Source organism: Lampris incognitus, chromosome 20, assembly GCF_029633865.1.
Source record: "Lampris incognitus isolate fLamInc1 chromosome 20, fLamInc1.hap2, whole genome shotgun sequence".
NCBI classification, from domain to species: Eukaryota; Metazoa; Chordata; class Actinopteri; order Lampriformes; family Lampridae; genus Lampris; species Lampris incognitus.
This window is the reverse complement of record NC_079230.1, coordinates 28,271,134-28,291,557: the sequence shown is the minus strand read 5'-3', so window position 1 is coordinate 28,291,557 and position 20,424 is coordinate 28,271,134. Positions and strand designations below refer to the sequence as shown.

The window sequence follows — 20,424 nt, the reverse complement described above, 5'->3', positions numbered from 1 at the left end:
TGAGGAAACACGTGGACTCAGTCTGAGTGAATAATTGAGAATTGAACTTAGGTGGCCGAGGGCTCGGCCTTCAGGTTTTCGCCAGTCCACCGATAATCATCAGAGCTCATTATTCGCTGTGGGATTAATCAGCGCTCGCTGTCCCTCCGTCTAGACTCCGCTATGTTCACGTCATACGGACGCTGTGCCACCATTAGATCACTGCAGAGGCGGAGAGCGGGGTGTTTTGCTGTACACGGCATCATAAGACCCCCGCTGACGACACAAATGGTTCGTCCCGTTTCAATTACGCGTCTGCGAGGCCTCGTCTACGAGGCCGGCCACTGGAGACAAAAGCAATGAATGCACAATGACCGCCAGTGTGAAGGCTTAGGCCCGTGTCTGTCTGTCTGTCTGTCTCCTTTCCTATCGCGTCCAACACTCTTGAGTGTTCTGGACAATTCCGGCGCTATGTGGCTCCGTCTTCGCCACATCTGCACGACTGTACGTCATGGCAGAGTCCCCAGACGAGTGGCCAGACACCGTCTGTCTGGGCCGCCGTGGAGAACAATACACACAGGGGCCATTCTCACGCGTACTTAGTCGCATTCACCCCGCCGTCACCCATGCAAACAGAAAACCTGCACACGGTCATGCACGCACACATGCATACAGGACGCACAACTCCCAGACTTGTCATTGGGATTTGTGTGGACACGAAAACAAAGATAAAGTCAGGCCTGCAAACCAGCGAGTCAAGTTTCCAGCATGCAGCTGTCGACGGCGCTGCGCTCCGTGCTCTGAGCGGAGAACCAAAACGCAGTAAATGGCAGTTTAACATTATTATCATTTTAACAAGTGTAACGTGAGCAAACACGACAAAACACACGCATGGAGATTAGACAGCGCCTTATCCAAAAGCTTTTAAGACTCACTTCTGACTGTAACTGAACCTGTTTTCTGTTGACTTGTTCTGGCCACAGCCACAGAGTCCCGGGACAGCAGGGGGTTTTTTTGGGGGGGGGGTCGGGGGTATTAGAGGAAGCTGCCGTTTTCAAACAAAGGTGCCACACATCGTTTTAATGCCCCACTCCTCTCTGTGGATTTGGGAAGATTAGGAAATGATCATAAGGCTTTACTCGGGCAAACCGATCTTAGATGACTCGGAGGCCAGACGGAGGTGAGCTGCTGGTCAGCTGGTTAGCATGGTTAGCTGGTTAGCATGGTTAGCGTTAGCACGGGTGGTGGTCTCAGATCGCAGGCAGCAGCCCGGCGAACGGACACAGCCGCAACTACTGTGGACGACGAATGCGTGGGTGTGCATCGGAGTCCCATGCTAAGTGCTTTTGAACCTGTGATGAATCTCACACGCCCCTCTTGTCAAAGACATCGCATCAGATAACATTTCATAGCGTGGGCTGCAGCATAGGAAGGTTTTGCTTATCGATTTCCTGCACCGCACATGGGAAGATAATACTGGCCAAAGTCGAGCCTCACCAATATAATAGTGACCTCATATATTTTCTCATTGAAAGACATTTGCAGTTAATCGAGTTATTATTTCCCACTTCACGCGGGGAAACTGGATTTTTATTGCAGACCGGAAATCAAGGTAACCGCGCGCGGTGCAGAATACCTCCGCAGAATGCCCTTTTGTGTGTTGTAAAGGAAGAGGACGGAGGAACGTGTCTGAAGTCTCATAATACACGCCAATGGCACGTCGGAGGAGGCGACCTTGACTCGCTCCCACATATCACATATATTCTTTTTCACACAATTTTGCAGATTAAGTAGCTAAACGGAGCTTTAGTTCACTATGAGTGTTTTACACTGTTAATTTATTACAGCCATCATGTTGAATCCAACTTGGGGGGGTTGTGAGGTATTATTATTTTTATTATTATTATTATTATTGAGGCCTGTGAGACACACACACACACACACATATATATATATATATATGTGTGTGTGTGTGTGTGTGTATATATATATATATATATATATATAAAAATCCAGTGATTCAAGTAAATTCATGCCGCTGTCTATATATATATATATATATATATATACACACACACACACACACACACACATATATATATATATATATATAGATATAGCGTTTTTTTCCCGAAACTGTCAATGGTGTTGTTATAAGTGCTCAACTAATGAGCGGAATATCAATACAGATGCAGGAAAAAAAGTTTTAATACATAGCAGTACAGGCCTGTTTCGTGCGCCGTGCACTCATCAGCTGCTAATATATATATATATATATATTTAATTATCTATTTATTTATTTATAGAGGCCTGGGTGATGTTGACAAAAAAAATCAAATATCAATACATTTTTGACTGAAAATACCTCCATACTGATAATGTGACTATATTATGTGGGTAGCTATCACAAGATATTTACGCAGCAGTAAATGTTGATAAATGATCATTAGTAATGTGGACGTGATGACCAAGCAGGTAGACTCGTTCATGGTTCATGTCACTAAAACAGTGGAATAAGTTCGGAAAACTGTCTGACTTGACTGTGATGCAGCCTTTAAGACCAGGGAATGACAACGTTTACGTTATATTATCAGATTACCACAATCACACAACACGTCTGGTCTCAGATCACCATATAAACACAAGTTATGTCCACATACTGAGCAGACGTAATAGATTATAAAGGTCCAAATAGACTCTCCACATGAGACCTGCTGTGTGTTGGCAGTGGGACCATTACCCAAGTGTTTGCAAACAAACCTGAAGCCACGTCCGAGTCACACACACACACACACACACACACACACACACACACACACACACACACACACAGGTACCGCACACAAACGTTTCCATTCTCTGTGTCCGACACACACACTGGGGACCCGGTGTAATACCCCAGGGTGTGTCTTGTCTTGCAGACGGAGCCCGCTGGCAGGCACTGTGAAGGCCTCCTCGGGGAGGAAAGCGGCGTGCGCCTTGGTGAGACCTGTGGAATTTAACACATCTGACCACAGCCAATTCAGCACAACCCGCCGGGGTTCAAAGCACGAGGCGTTCGGCCCTGACAATCTAGAGGTAAACTCCTGCACAATGCACGCAGGAGGACTGCACACGCACACACACACACACACATTTACACACACATGCCCGACTTTAAAGGGCCCCATCTGTATTTTGTGACCGTATGAATCCACATGTATGATTGGCAGTTCTGAGTTACAGGTTGGAAATAAGGATTTGTGCTTCTTCAACCATCTGCAGGGAACCCGGGCCTGCAGACTTCAACGCTAACAACCATTAGCGATGTGAGCAGCCCTTTCAGAGCAGTAGACAACAGTAGAAACCCATTTTTAGTTTATGTGTGTTGCTAGTCCGTCTGCTAACAGACCCGTCAATCAATTTGGGAGCGGTTGCAAATTCCGATGCAGTAATTTGAATTTGGGCATGAGGGCGAGCCTCTTCTCTACGTTCAGATGACAGGGGGGTTTTTTTGCAAGAGAAAGCAAATGTGAGTATCACACCAAACCCCGATGTTCCAGCCACTGCCAATTCCACAAGCAAGAAATAATGTGGAAAAATGTGGAGATATTTGTTGAAATGTGATGATGGTGGGAGCAGCTCTTCACAGGGCGCGGGCCCATTCGCTGCAGGATTAAACGCCTTTAACGCCGCCATTAAATCCACGGCTGCCCCGCGGACGGGCTGCAGGGGACAATACAGTCAGACATAATACATGGGACGGTGATGTCCACAACCAACGTCCGCTGATTTCCCCCGCCGGACAGGAAGGAGCGGCTCTCTGCAGGCACCAGCACGCCGCGCTGGTCTGCTGGACTCCGGCTGGCTGCAGAGGAAATCCGCCTTTCACGTCCCTCGGCTCAAAAGACACGGGTTCGTACAGGCTACGGCTGAAAGCTGCAGAAGAAGAAAAGGCTGTTGCATGCACGGCTTCTTCACACGCCAAGTCGTTAAGCGGACCTACGTGAACGCAGTTAAGCAGCGCGGAGGCACACGGGCCTCATGACCCCCGACCCTCACTTTACCTCCACTTTACCCCCGCTTTAACCCCGCAGCACCACAAACAAGCTACTGTGCTTTTACTTCACTTCTGTGGTAAAGGTACATTTGAGACATTTGACTTGCAATTTAGGACTTGTTAAATACTTTTTGAAGTACACTTGAAATATTTTTTGGGCTGAGAGTAGCCTATACGCTTCAGTACCGGCAGCGTATGTGTACAATTCAACAGGCGTCTCCCCGCCCGCCGCCCAGGGACTGCTGGGAAGGCTGCTGACAGCAGGGGAAGCGGTTTGGGTGATGGATGGACAGTATACGTGTATACTTTGTTAGCTGAGGTTCCCTAACAAGTACAAACTAAACTATGATGTCCAAAGAGAAACGTAGCAGATACATTTTAACTTCACCAAACTTAGAATACTTTAATGTATACCTTAATATATAAGGTATACAAATATAAGTAAATAATGATAATAATAATAATAATGTCATTTATATAGCACTTTTCTAAAACAATATCACAAATATCACAAATATATTTAAAAAAATAAGTGTACTATTTTTTCATGCAGGTGTTAATGTGAGGCAATTAAAGAAAGGAAGTAGCTCCCCTTACACACACACACACACACACACACACACACACACACACACATATATATATACACACATATATATACACACACATACACACACACACACACATATATATATATATATATATATATACACATATATACACACATATATACACACACATATATATATACACACACGTGCATGCATACACACGTGCATGCATACACACACACATGCATGCACACACACACACACACTAACACACACTAACACACAGCGCCCACTGTGTTAGGTTGGAGCGGGGAGCCACCTGCTGGGACGCAGGCGGAGGGCTGCAGAAAGACCTCTCGTCTAGAAGGTTTGTTGGCTTCCACTCGGCGCCCCCGAGTTACGTCACGCCTTCTCGCGCCCGTTTCTTTTTTTCTTTTTTTATTTCCTTCCTCCAGCACGAGCTGCCTGCTGGCTCAGACGAAGGTGAAATATGAACGGACTACGTGTCTATCATTTTTTATGAAGGATCGTGTGTTTGTGTTTGACCGCGTGTGCGTTTCCAGCGTGATCGCCATGAGCAGGCGACAGGTCGGAAAGTGACACCTGATGCTATTTACAGTCGAATCCCGTTAAGGTGTGTGTGTGCGTGCGTGCGCGTGCGCGCATGCGTGTCGTTCCTAGCTGAAGTCTTCCTCGTTGCGTGACCGCTCTGCTAATTGGAGTCCCAGCATGGGTCAATGGGCAGATCCCCAAACATCGATTAAAAAAATAAAAACACACACACACACGTTTACCGTGGTAAGTGTGCAGCTGGGAGTTTCCGGGTGTGTTTATTCGGGCGTCGGGCTGCTGGGGGACTCAGCTGAGCCCCGGGACCCCGGACCCGGGTCCTGTGTCGCGTTATTCCTACCGCTCACGCGTCAGTTGCTGGTCCCGTTAACGAGCCGCCGACAGACTCGGCCGAGCTCAGCTCGTCGCCGCTCGTGCGCAGGACAGACGCGTGTTGCCAGGTAGAAACTGAGAAAACGCCGGTCCGTTTGACCGCTGGATGACGGGGAATAAAGAGTGGGGGGGCGTTGCGTTCCTGTCTCGGTACCTGCAGGAGATGATTCAGGGGGCTCGTTGCGGGCTTTGGGGTAACCGGATGTGAGAATATGAACTCGCTCAGTTCCCCCCCACCCCCCCCCCCGGAAGGGACAAACCCGACGCGCGAGCGGGGAAGTGTGACAGACGCGTTCTCGTTCATATAATAAAATAAAATGAAACGTGCGCAGGAGATTGAGTAAGGGTTCATTTTTTTGGTTTCGGGATGATTTGTCGTTTGACTCGGAACGAGGGCGGGAGATGTTGTTTGTGTCTCCGGGCCGAGCGAGACGCGCAGAAATCAATGGCCCCTAAGTCGCAGAGCTTTTTCCAGCAGCCGTCTCTAAATTGGACATGGAAATCCAATTACCGGCGGTGCTCCCGTGAAAACCTTGAGCAGCTGACCGAGGAGTCCCGCTCCTCTTCCGAGGTTAACCAATACACACTGGACATTTCCCCAGACCGCGCTGCGCAGGCAACACAAAGCCCCGCAAATGGGAAAAACCGACGCACAGGTTAAAGTGCTCGCGCTTCCCACATGTGGGGAGTTAACGCTGGCTTTACTCATACCGCACGTTCTGTTGAAATCTGGTTCACTCTGGACTGCCAGACCCGGTCCAGTGGAGCGTCACAGTCCCTGTCATCTCGTGGGTCAGACTCCCGTCTAACCCCCATCTGACCCCATCTAGCCCCATCTAACCCCCCCGTCTAACCCTTACCTAACCCCCATCTAACCCTTATCTAGTCCCATCTAACCCCCGTCTAACCCTTGTCTAGTCCCATCTAACCCCCGTCTAGCCCCATCTAACCCCCATCTAACCCTTGTCTAGTCCCATCTAGCCCCGTCTAACCGCATCTAGCCCCATCTAGCACCGTCTAACCCTCATCTAACCGCATCTAACCCCCGTCTAACCCTCATCTAACCCCCATCTAACCCCATCTAACCCTCATCTAACCCCATCTAACCCTCATCTAACCCCCATCTAGCCTCATCTAACCCCCCGTCTAACCCTCATCTAACCCCATCTAACCCCCCGTCTAACCCCCATCTAGCCTCATCTAGCCCCATCTAACCCACATCTAACCCCATCTAATCCTTCATCTAACCCTTGTCTAACCCCCATCGAGCCCCCATCTAACCCTCGTCTAACCCCATCTAACCCTCATCTAACCCTTGTCTAACCCCATCTAACCCTCATCTAACCCTTGTCTAACCCCCATCTAACCCTCGTCTAACCCCATCTAACCCTCATCTAACCCTTGTCTAACCCCCATCTAACCCTCGTATAACCCCATCTAACCCTCATCTAACCCTTGTCTAACCCTCGTATAACCCCATCTAACCCTTGTCTAACCCCCATCTAACCCTCGTCTAACCCCATCTAACCCTCGTCTAACCCTCATCTATTCCCCTTCTAACCTTCATCTAACCCCATCTATCCCCATCTAACTCCCATCTAACCCCGTCCAGCCCCATCTAACCCTCATCTAACACCCATCTAACCTCATCTAACCCCCATCTAACCCTCGTCTAACCCCATCTAACCTCATCTAACCCCCATCTAACCCCATTCCCCCCCCTTTTTTTTCCTCCCCAATTGTATCCGGCCAATTACCCCACTCTTCTGAGCCGTCCCGGTCGCTGCTCCACCCCCTCTACTGATCCGGGGAGGGCTGCAGACTACCACATGCCTCCTCCCATACACGTGGAGTCGCCAGCCGCTTCTTTTCACCTGACAATGAGGAGTTTCACCAGGGGTAAGTAGCGCGTGGGAGGATCACACTATTCCCCTCAGTTACCCCTCCGCCCCCCGAACAGGCGCCCCGACCAACCAGAGGAGGCGCTAGTGCAGCGACCAGGACACATACCCACATCCGGCTTCCCACCCACAGACACGGCCAGTTGTGTCTGTGGGGACGCCTGACCAAGCCGGAGGTAATTCGAACCGGAGATCCCCGTGTTGGTAGGCAACGGAATAGACCGCTACCCAGACGGTCTATCCCCATTTAACCTCCATCTAACCCCCATCTAACATCCATAGACTCTCTGCTTGCCTCATCTCCATCATTTGCGTGGGTCTTCAATTATCATCATAATCAATTACAACTATAATTGATCCGAGTCCTGATTGTGCAAGACCAGACACACTAAAGATAAAATATGAATGTATTGTAATAAGCTTGTGGTGTCATGCATGCAGCGTATTGTATACATCCCGTGACGGGTAGAAAAGAAACATAGATAGATAGATAGATAGATAGATAGATAGATAGATAGATAGATAGATGATAGATAGATAGATAGATAGATAGATGATAAATATATAGATAGATAGATAGATAGATAGATAGATAGATAGATAGATAGATAGATAGATAAATAGATAGATGATAAATAGATAGATGATATATGATCAATAGATAGATAGATGATCAATAGATAGATAGATAGATGATCAATAGATAGATGATCGATAGATAGATAGATAGATAGATAGATAATAAATAGATGGATAGATAGATGAGAAATAGATAGATGGATAGATAGATGAGAAATAGATAGATGGATAGATAGATAGATAGATAGGTAGATGATCAATAGATAGATAGATCGATAGATAAGATAGATAGATAGATAGATAGATAGATAGATAGATCGATAGATTAGATAGATAGATAGATAGATAGATAGATAGATAGATAGATAGATAGATAGATAGATAGATAGATGATAAATAGATAGATGGATAGATGGATAGATGATAAATAGATAGATGATAAATAGATAGATAGATAGATAGATGGATGGATAGATGATAGATAGACGGATAGATAGATCGATAGATGGATAGATAGATGATCAATAGATAGATGATAGATGGATAGATGATAGAGATGGGTAGGTTTTTAATGTTCACTGTAAGACAGTTATGAGATTTTCGTTTGTGTGTTTCTGCAAGTTGCCGAGTGTGAAGCCCCGCACGGTGTTGGGGTGTTGCACATTACAGGGGTGACGGTAATGGAAACGGGGACCCTGCAGGATTATTTATACATACTGACGGGGGGGGGGCGTCCGCGTGCGCCCGCGTGCACGTCTGCGCAAAGTGCACTGAGAGAGAAGCAGGCATTTCCGTTTCAACATGAAATGTTTTGCAGCATTAATATTAATAAGCTGTAGTAAACCCTGCAAGGTTTAGACCAACCTTTATCCACCTATTTATATATTTATCTTATTTATATATTTATCCTATTCACATATTTATCTTATTTGTGTATTTATATATTCGTGTATTTATCTATTTATTTATGAACGTACTTATTTATCGATTCATTTATTTATCTAGCTATTGTCTATCTATTTATTCAGCTGTTATTTTATTTATCAACGTATTTATTTATGTGTTTATCTGTGTCTTTAATATTTGTCTATCGATGTATATATTTACCTATTTATTTATTTATGCCTGTATTTATTTATTCGAGCGCATCTATTTGATAGTAGTCGTGACTTTAGGAAACTCAGACGGGGTGAAGACCGTCCCGGTTTTACCCAGAACAGAACTACACCTTTAAACACCCCTCTGGTACCCCTCCTCTCACGCGCACAAATAAAGACAGCTTCTTCCGGTAAACGAAGCAAATCCTGCACAGGAGCGGGATGTGGGCTGGTCTGGGGGGCTGCTGGTCTGGGGGGGGGGGGGAGCTGCTGCGGGTGCAAGGTGCAGCCCCTCCGTCCATCCACGAGGGTTTTATGAATGGGAGGAGGTTCGTTCACTGGCGTGTTTTTACACAAACAGACGCCGTCGGTCCCGCAAACTCAGACGGATGAATGAAACGCGACGAACAGAAACGGACGAAATAAAAGCAGAAGAAGAAGAAGAATCAATCCAACCAATCAAGTCGAGTTTTATATTGCGCTTTTCCGGCTGCAGCAGCAGCCGCTCAACGCGCCTCACGTCGAATAAAGAGCCGGGTTCACTGGACGCCTTCCAACATGTGCAACTAAAATAGGCCACTGAAAGATTATTAACACTATTATTAACATCATTATTATTATTATTATTATTATTAACATTATCATTAGTATTATTATTAACATTATAATACTAATTATTGTTAGAATTAGTATTATTAACCAAAATAATTATTGTTAGTATTATTATTATTATTAACATTATAATAATTATCGTTATAAACATTGTAATAATATTGTGTATTATTTTTACAATTATTATTATTAATTGTTATTACTATTATAATTATTATTATGATGATTAATTGTTATTATTGTTACTAATATTGTTATTAATTGTACTGTTGCTGTTGATATAATTGTGTCCATAATAACTCGTTACGTGCGTGGTATGTGTGTGTGTGGTGTGTGGTGTGTGGTGTGTGTGTTGAGATGAGGTGTGTAGTGAGAGCAGCACAGTGTGTGTTGGTTGTAGTGAGGCGGTGCTGGCTGGTGTCAGAGGTCCACCGTGAGAGGGGCAGGTGTGTGTAAGGGCGTGGACACCGGGGCAGATGGGGACGCTTCACTGTCCCGCAGCTTATTTTCTCTACAAAACAAACAAGCTTGAGAGCGGAGAGACCGGTTCTGCTTATGAGACCGGTTCTGCTCATGAAACCAGCAGGTTTTGCTGCTGCTGCTGGTTTCAGTGTGGATGATGACTTCATGTCCACTGGTCCAGACTGGGATGAGCACATGAATATTTGATTACCAGTCAACAATTAGACCGGTTCAGAGATGTGGTGGAGCAGGCCCGTTCTCCACCGCTGTGTGCAGGTGGTGTAACGGCCATATTCCGCCACCTCTGTGTAAAACCACGTAGACACAACACAACGAGAACCGAACCCACGCACGTCAACAGAACCAAGACTCATGAGAGGAGGTCAAGGTTCAGAAAACCTGCAGTGACCCACAACACGTGAAAGGGGGGGGGGAGATGGTGGTGAAGTTGTTTGTGAACGAGGCGGGACAGTCGGGTGTAAAGGGGGGAGGCGGAAGTGTGTCTGTCCGACAAATCTGTATTAAAACCCAGCCTAAATAATGCAGCACACAAACAGCGGCGCAAATGCTCCCCCCCCCCCCTCTCTCTCTCTCCCCCCCTCTCTCTCTCTCTCCCCCCCTCTCTCTCCCCCCCCTCTCTCTCTCTCCCCCCCCTCTCTCGCTCTCGCTCTCTCTCGTCGGCCCTCGGTCCGGCGTCTCTGCACGTCCTAGACATGGGGTGTGGAGGATGAGGAAGAGGAAGAGGCGGGTGGAGGGCTTACCTGCGTCTCGGACAGGTTCAGCTGCCGGGCCAGCTCGGTGCGCTCGCGGCCTACCACGTACTGACACCGCTGGAACTCCAGCTCGAGCCGGTACAGCTGCTCGGCCGTGAACGAGGTCCGCGTGCGCTTGGGCCGGTCCAGGTCCAGACCCTTCGGCAGGACGATCTCCCGGATGGTCCCCTTGGCATCTGTTCAGAGGGAAACCACCACCGGATGAGTTCTCCCGAGTCGTGCAGAGACACAACACGAGACGCGTTCAAGTCTCGTTCCGTGTCATATACATCACGTGACCCATACACAATAAAAGCCCCTCTCCGCTTCCGCCTGGGGGGGTCCGGCCTACCGCACCGGGACCGACCATGGTGCGTTCGTTGGTTTTGGGGGTTGCAGGATAGACGGGAGTCGGCAAAACGTAGGGGGAAAAAATTACCCCCCCCCCAAAAAAAAACAGGAATTGTTGCCCCCGTCTGCGTACACAGTCACGTGGTGGTCGTGTTAAGCGACGTGGCGCGTTTGGATGAAAAACCAATTTCCTCCCGCACGCGCAGCTATGTTATGTATGTTCACCAGTGACGTAACGCGCCTTACATTACATTCTGTCTGCTGCGGACGATCACACAACTTTCCCCTGACACAAACTTCCTGTTTTATACATATACACATATATATATACATATATATGTATATATATATATATTTGAAAATATTAATTGAACCTGGCTTCACTTGTCCGTTTTCTTATATTTGTCTGTCTCCCAGCCTAAGAAGCGATCATACTTCTGTTATGTACCGTTTAATAATACGCACACTGTCTTTTGTTTTTAATAAATAAAAACGTATCAAAGAAAAATAAAATGAATTGCTTAAAATCGGGTCGAAATAACAAAGGGATTTGAATGCGATAACTATGTAAAACCGTTTGAGAGGAGTGTGGCTATGCCTCAAGGTGGTTTACCCCCACAGAAGCAGGCCTCTATATATATATATGTGTGTGTGTGTATATATATATATAGTTTGCACAAAAAGTAAGGAAATTTGTGTTTGGGGGATTATTTCTTTGTTGTAACAATGCTTCTTGGCAATAAATCTTACACCGTTGGAAAGCCTGTTTATTCCCCTTTTAAATGGCGCCACGTGTGTAAGGAACGTGCATTCGTGGGATGAGCAGCAGGGCTGAGTATGTGGGTTGCGCCCATGACAAATTTGCCAAATCTTCTCTGCCAACGCCAAACAGCTTGTTTTGCTGCTGCTATTGACTCTGGTTTTGAGCTTCCGGTGCCCCAGCTGCTGACAGCCAGCTGCCTGATATCAGATGTATTACCAACGAGTATTGTTACAACAAAGAAATAATCTACCAAACGCACACTTCCTTACTTCCTGTGCTAAGTTTCTATACCTGTAGGAAGATATAAACGTCTATCTCTGTGAGAATACACACCGACCATATCGAACATATCGTCGGACGTTTCACTCGCTGTACAACAGTTAGATCCGGTCGAACGACTTTATGAATTTCTGATTGGACGAGAGGCGTTCCACGAGGAGGCTACGACCTCGCCGGGACTCTTCACCGCCGGTGATCACTCCGCGTTCGCCACGGCGGTGGGTGGAACATGAATACAGCATATACAGGAGGCCTGTTGTGGCGGCAGGCTCGACCCTGCGGTTATTCATGTTCAGGTCAGAGAGCCGGCGGGCCGCGGCCCTCGCCGGACAGCGAAGAAGGCGGCGGCGGCAGCGAGACGGGGCGGCTGCGCGTCGTTCCCGCCGCCGCCTCTGCCCCCGAGCGGCAGCCATGTTGGCGCGGCTGCGCCGTCCGGGGAAATACAAACGGGGCTTCACAACCAAGTCTCTCGCTCAACTTGGCGACACACTGTTCGTTGCCTGGCAACGCCGAACGCCGTCCGCTCCAGTCGGAACTATTTTTTGGGGGGGATGGGGGGGAATTAATTAAACGCAATCGAAATAAAGCGTAGAAGAAGAAAAAAAAATCAAATCCCATTCTGGAGTTTTCAAACTCAATTAGCCGGTAGCAGAAGTGTGGTAGAACACTGACACGACACCCCGTGCTCTTCCGGTCTCGTGCCGGCGGCCGAATCGCAGCCGCGAGTGTCTCCTTTGTCACGTCGCGCAACTCAATATAAAACCCACGACGAGGCGGGTTCGGTTTTATTCCTCAGTGCGCTGCGTGCACAGGAGTCCTCCAAGCCTCTTCCTCCCACTAATAACGACAATAATAATAACAATAAACCCCCCTCGTCTTCGGCGTGCGCAGAAACGCAGAAACGCCGTCTAGCTATTAACCCGCCCGCGCGACGGTGGTGGCTAATTGAGTGTGAATGGAAAACAGCTCTGAAGGCCATCCCGGATCCTGCTCGGAATACAGGGCCTCTTGGTTATACGAACAGACGACTAAAACCGCGAGGATTTGGTCTGATAGCAGATTAACACCACTGGATTTGTTTTGTGACACCGTTTAAAGCCAAGTTGTCTTCGCCGCGGCCGTTTGTCTGTCTGTCTGACGCTGCACATGTTCCTCCTGCGCAACGTGGGGAAGGGTGGGGGGGGGGGAGGTTACGTGTTAAATATTCATATTTATAGAAAATGCATATGAAAGAATTGTTTTTTAATCCCAGCAACGCAGTCATTATACGGGTATTTTTCACCGTGAATATACGTGGAGGGAAGGGGGTGCAGGTTTAGTTTTTTTTTTTTTAAATATCCAGCATGCAGCATGCAGCAGCTTGCAGCGTGCAGCAGCTTGCAGCAGCCTGCAGCTTGCAGCAGGCCTCCTCTTCCCAGCCCAACTCTATTTAACGCCACTGGAACGAACAGGCGTGTTTCCAATTGGTCTAATGGAATGACACATATAAACCAGTGGGTAAAGGGGAAGCGGCGGGGGTATTAACAACGTTGTTTAGCTCCCGTGGGAGCACCGAATAGTGTTAATCCAATCCATTTGTCAAACTAGTTGTTATAGACACTTATTCTTGCACGGTGGCGTTTGGCCGGTTTACAGTAAGACGGAGGACCAACGTAGACCTGCAGCGTCTCCGTCTACTGTAAATGCACTTATTCACATTTCCGAGTTAAATGGTTAAACCTGCACGTGTATATGGTTATCTTGCATCTTAAAAGAAGAAGAAGAAGAAGAAGAAGAAGAAGAAGAAGAAAGGATCAGATATAGTCCTGAAGTGTTTGCAAGTCCTGGGGAGGGCCCTGTTACGCATGCAGACCCGCTGACCTTTGGTTGACCCCGGCCTCTGCACTGCATTCAGACTGCAGCCTTAAAACAAATAGTGACAGAGGGGATTGCTGTTTGCCCGTGCCGAGCCTCCCGAGATCGTCCCGCGACTGGGAAAACCTCTCGTCCGGTTCGGCTGGTGAACCAGTACGACGGAGGGCCGAGTGTCCATACTCCAGTAAGGCGTAACTGGACCCTCGGTGGCTTCGTCGACACCTGCGTGAAGCCGGGGCCGGCCTGAAGCCGGGGCCGGCCTGAAGCCGGGGCCGGCCTACAGCCGAGAGGTTTGAACCGAGTCACGTACGTTTCAGCTGTCCGTAACCCCATAATCAATATGAATAAGCTTGCTCGGGATGATACGAGGTCAGAGGGAGGAAGGAAGGAGCGGGACGGGGACGGGACGGGACGGGGACGGGATGGGGACGGGACGGGACGGGGACGGGACGGGGGGTTTAAACACAAACATGTAAAACTGCATTTTAATAATGGAGTTGGGCGAAGCTTTAAAATGTCGCGGTTAAATGTAAATAATGGAGGCTTTGATTGGAGGTTGTATTTGGGCTCCATTATTGTTTATGTCCCCCTGTCCCCTTCTTTTCTCTCCCCTCTTTTCTCTCCCCTGTTTTCTCTGTCATGTTTTCTCTCCCCTCTTTTCTCTCCCCTCTTTTCTCTCCCCTGTTTTCTCTGTCATGTTTTCTCTTTCCTCCTTTCTCTCTCCTCTTTTCTCTCTCCTCTTTCCTCTCCTGCTTCTCCCCCTATCAGCCTTTTCTGGGATCGTTTACTATGTCTGAATGTCAGAGAATTGTACTACTACTCCTACTACTGCTACAAATACTACTACTACAAATATTACGAATGCTGCTACTATGAACACTACTATGAATACTACTACTGCTACTATGAATACTACGAATATTACTACTATTTCTACGAATATTTCCACTACTACTACTAGTAGTACTCGCGCTACTAGTATAATCGTTAGGTCCATCGTATAAAATCATGATTATCACATAACCGAAGGTTCTCTACAGGCCTGTGTCTGTCCAGGTAGGACTCAGTACTATAAGTCATATAAGTACAAGTCATACAAGTCATTTTACATCATAAGTCAGTATAAGTCATATATTTATGTCATATAAGTCAGTATAAGTCATATATTTATAAGTCATATAAGTCAGTATAAGTCATATATTTATAAGTCATATAAGTCAGTATAAGTCATATATTTATAAGTCAGTATGAGTCAGTAGGAGTCATATATTTATAAGTCATATAAGTCAGTATAAGTCATATATTTATAAGTCATATGAGTCAGTATGAGTCATATATTTATAAGTCATATAAGTCATATATTTATAAGTCATATAAGTTACGTCATATGTCAGTATAAGTCAAAAAGTATAAGTCATATAAATCACCTTATGCCCTATGAGTCAGTGTAATTCATAAGTATAAGTCGTATAAGTTATATAAGTTATATAGGTATACGTTGTATAAGTTATGTCATATAAATCAGTATAAGAAAGTAGTAGTCGCAGTAGTAAGTCAGTATAAGTCAGTATACGTTATATTAGTCAGTACAAGTCAGTATACGTTATATTAGTCAGTACAAGTCAGTATACGTTATATTAGTCAGTACAAGTCAGTATAAGTTATTTTACATCATACAAGTCTCACAGGGCAGCGTAATGGCGCCGTGTGAGTCCTGCAGGGAGATTGGCGAATACGCAGTCTGCCTGCTTCACATGTGCCCTGGCTTGGACTTTTGGAGGTTTCTGGAAATAGAAAAGCCAGGAGGCCTGTGTGCGCCTGTGCGCCGGGTCCTTGTGGTCTCCGGCATCGGGCTTTCTGTACAGGGCAGCATTAATCTGGCCGTTGGACAACGTCGTGATTGTCAAATTCAGTTTGCGTGTTGAAATGGACCCAAATCATTCTGGGTTATTTATTTATTTATTTATGGTTTGTGTTTTGCAGCTATTGTTGTGTTGTTGCAGTGCCGTGTGTTGAACGTGTAACTGCATGGAGGGAGCATTGTTAGATGGTGGAGGTGGTAAGGCAGGAGGTGTTGTTTTGTCAGGACAGGAGCGGAGCGGAGGTGCAGGGCGTGGGTGGGTCAGCAGCCACATATTCGTTCTCCTCGTCACGAAAACCCCCGGCAATGAATATCGCCAAATTCGCCCCCGTGATAATCATGTCGGCACATCTACCGGATCGCTTCGCTCGCTACAATCCTCACCTTCCTTCCTCAGGGCCACAGTGCAAAAGGACCTGAAGGCTGGTTAGCGCACGTGCCTATTTTTTATTTTTATTTTCCCAGCTTAACGTCTAATTTCACGACTGGAGCAGCGCCAGTGTGCATAAAAAGGTCGATAGCGAGTAAATAAATAAATTAAATAAAATAAATAAATAAATAAATGTATTATTATTCATGGACCCCAATTTTATTGTTGTACAAATAAAAGAAATTATAGAATGCAGCGATATTATTGATCTTATCATCGTTATTATTGTTGTTATCGGTGCGGTTGTTTTTTCCACTGTTCTTCTGAATATTTACATTATCGTGTTGCAGTAATTGTGTACAGCCGGCGGCACGCGGTTGTTTACCTGCGGTGGGCTCGTGCAAACAAATAACCCAAAATTTTAGAAGATTTGATTTGAAAAAAAAATTTTTTTTCATTCAGAGTTATAAATTAGTTTGATAATGTCTAAATGTTGGCGGCGACTTTGTGCAGCCTTCCGGCGGCTGTGCGGCGGGGGCAGCGGGTGCAGGTCCGGGTGACTTACCCCTCACTAAAATCCTCCGGCAGTAATCGGGATCCCCTCCTAAAAGTTTGTCGTGTCCGTCCTCGCTGGAGGAGGTCGGGGTGGAGGCGGAGGTCCCCGGGGGCTCGGTGCTGCTCTGCACCGGGGACCGACCTCCTGTCTCGGTCCGGCACTTGGACTTGGGTCCACAGTGGTGGTTCCTCTCCTCGGCGACCCCATCGCCCATAGTCGTGGCCTGATCAAACATAAAAAAAATAAAAAAGAAAAAAAAGAAAGTGGTCGCGACCGGTGCCGGCTCTCCTTTCCTCCCTAGTTTGTTAACTTTCTACTTTTTTGTTTTCCTTTTCTTTTTCGAGTCTTTTCTCCAGAGAGAGGAGGAGGAGGGAAGACGCATGCTCCGGTATAGTTCCAGTCAGAAATGACCCGGTCGGTCAGGAGTCGGATCCGGGCTGATTCTCTTCAGATACGTCGGCATGGCGCACCATCCACAGTCCGTCCAGGGGGAGAGGGTGGATGTGGGATAGGGGGGCTAGATGACAAAAAGAAGAAGAAGAGGAGGAGGAGGAGGAGGAGGAGGATGAGGAGAGGGTCCCGTGGGCGATCCTAGAGGACCCTCGCAGGCTGTAACAGTACGGGGGAGCTCCGGCAGGATTGCATGGTGCAGGAGGTGAGGGGTAACCGGGACTGGGGAGACGCGGGGAGGCGCCGCGCGGTGCTCACCCGCATAGAAGCCGACGGAGAGACGGCGCGTCACAGTTCGCCCGCCTGAAAAACCCCCAGAAAGCCCAACTTTGCCCCGTCCCGTTCGGGCAAAAGACGCCTTACATCCCCCGCCCCCGGTGGACCGGACTGCCGTGGTCGGTGGTCCTCTGCACCGGGAGACAAACGTCTGTGCTGGACCCCTGTGGGAGACGGGGGACTGTCAGCGGGGGGGACTGCTCACATATGCGTAAAGTTGCGGCGGCGCGGCGGCTCAGTCGGTGCGGCTGCGGCGCCGTCTCGGCGTGTCAAGAGGACGGAGGAGCAGGAAGAGTTCAGCTCTGCCGACACAGCGGGTCATTGGTGTGGATGTTAACACTACAGTATTCGTGGAGGGTCCACAGAAGCGCCGGTCCGTGACGTCACTTCCTGTTTACGCAAGCCGGCCCGCCATTGGTCGGCTCGCAGGGCACGTTTTGACAAGGGGGCCGAGAGAGGCGCAGCAGACGCGGATCGGGCATGGACCGGCGAGGGGGGGGGGGGTTGTCTTTTTTTTTTGTTTTTTGTTTTTTTTGGGGGAAATAAATTCAGACGCTCCCCTGGCGGAAAACACACGCGCGCGTATCGATACACGGGAGAACGTGCCCGCGTTAAGCCTCCCCTCGCCCGTTCGCGTTTTAAACACACGCTCCGGTTGCTGTGCGAAACCGAGGAGCGTGCGTAAAATGCGCACAGCGGCTCTCCTGTCGGGAGACGCAGAAACCAGTTGAGCAGCGAAGACGCTCGGAGCGTCTGAGCACGCGGAAATAAAGAGGGAGCATCCCCCCTTATTCCCCTTTACTATAACGTGCTCCATGCACTTATAATGATGGATAGATAGATAGATAGATAGATAGATAGATAGATAGATAGATAGATAGATAGATAGATAGATAGATAGATAGATAGATAGATAGATAGATAGATAGATAGATAGATAGATGGATAGATAGATAGATAGATAGATAGATAGATAGATAGATAGATAGATAGAGAGAGAGAGAGAGAGAGAGAGAGAGAGAGAGAGAGAGAGAGAGAGAGAGAGAGAGAGAGAGAGAGAGAGAGAGAGAGAGAGAGATAGATAGATAGATAGATAGATAGATAGATAGATAGACGGATGGGTGGATGGATGGATGGATTGTGCTCTCTGGCTAATGGCTAATCTGCAGCAAACACAAAACACGATATGATTTTGTGTGCGTCGTGTCGTCGGTGTCTATGTTCATGTTGGGCTGGTCGGTGTAGTGTGTATTTGTTGTGAGTCAGAATGTAGTGTGTGTTGTGAGTCAGTGTGTAGTGTTTGTTGTGAGTCAGTGTGTAGTATTTGTTGTGAATCAGTGTGTAGTGTGTGTTGTGAGTCAGTGTGTAGTATTTGTTGTGAGTAAGTATGTAGCATTTGTTGTGAGTCATTGTGTAGTGTGTGTTGTGAGTCAGTGTGTAGTGTGTGTTGTGAGTCAGTGTGTAGTGTTTGTTGTGAGTCAGTGTGTAGTATTTGTTGTGAATCAGTGTGTAGTGTGTGTTGTGAGTCAGTGTGTAGTATTTGTTGTGAGTAAGTATGTAGCATTTGTTGTGAGTCAGTGTGTAGTGTGTGTTGTGAGTCAGTGTGTAGTGTTTGTTGTGAGTCAGTGTGTAGTGTTTGTTGTGAGTCAGTGTGTAGTGTTTGTTGTGAGTCAGTGTGTAGTATTTGTTGTGAGTCAGTGTGTAGTATGTGTTGTGAGTTAGTGTGTAGTATTTGTTGTGTGTCAGTGTGTAGTGTGTGTTGTGAGTCAGTGTGTAGTATTTGTTGTGGGTCAGTGTGTAGTGTGTGTTGTGAGTCAGTGTGTAGTGTTTGTTGTGAGTCAGTGTCTAGTGTGTGTTGTGAGTCAGTGTGTAGTGTTTGTTGTGGGTCAGTGTGTAGTGTGTGTTGTGAGTCAGTTTGTAGTGTTTGTTGTGGGTCAGTGTCTAGTGTGTGTTGTGAGTCAGTGTGTAGTGTTTGTTGTGGGTCAGTGTGTAGTGTGTGTTGTGTGTCAGTTTGTAGTGTTTGTTGTGGGTCAGTGTCTAGTGTGTGTTGTGAGTCAGTGTGTAGTGTTTGTTGTGGGTCAGTGTGTAGTGTGTGTTGTGTGTCAGTGTGTAGTGTTTGTTGTGGGTCAGTGTGTAGTATTTGTTGTGGGTCAGTGTGTAGTGTTTGTTGTGAGTCAGTGTGTAGTATTTGTTGTGAGTCAGTGTGTAGTATGTGTTGTGAGTTAGTGTGTAGTATTTGTTGTGTGTCAGTGTGTAGTGTGTGTTGTGACACAGTGTGTAGTATTTGTTGTGGGTCAGTGTGTAGTGTGTGTTGTGAGTCAGTGTGTAGTGTTTGTTGTGAGTCAGTGTCTAGTGTGTGTTGTGAGTCAGTGTGTAGTGTTTGTTGTGGGTCAGTGTGTAGTGTGTGTTGTGAGTCAGTTTGTAGTGTTTGTTGTGGGTCAGTGTCTAGTGTGTGTTGTGAGTCAGTTTGTAGTGTTTGTTGTGGGTCAGTGTCTAGTGTGTGTTGTGAGTCAGTGTGTAGTGTTTGTTGTGGGTCAGTGTGTAGTGTGTGTTGTGTGTCAGTTTGTAGTGTTTGTTGTGGGTCAGTGTCTAGTGTGTGTTGTGAGTCAGTGTGTAGTGTTTGTTGTGGGTCAGTGTGTAGTGTGTGTTGTGTGTCAGTGTGTAGTGTTTGTTGTGGGTCAGTGTGTAGTATTTGTTGTGGGTCAGTGTGTAGTATTTGTTGTGACTCGATGTGTAGTGTGTGTTGTGAT

The 20,424-nt window shown here is 47.1% G+C and overlaps 1 protein-coding gene across 1 annotated transcript in view; it reads right to left on the bottom strand.

Moving 5' to 3' along the window:
• vax2 (ventral anterior homeobox 2) overlaps positions 1-17,183 on the bottom strand; it is a 33,111-nt gene extending 15,928 nt beyond the window's left edge. Inside the window, exons 1-2 of the mRNA XM_056300744.1 lie at positions 16,958-17,183; positions 10,924-11,111 (exon numbers count right to left, since the gene is read on the bottom strand). Coding sequence (XP_056156719.1) covers positions 10,924-11,111; positions 16,958-17,183 — 414 coding nt within the window. The remainder of the gene's footprint in view (positions 1-10,923; positions 11,112-16,957) is intronic.
• Positions 17,184-20,424: the final 3,241 nt, after the last annotated feature.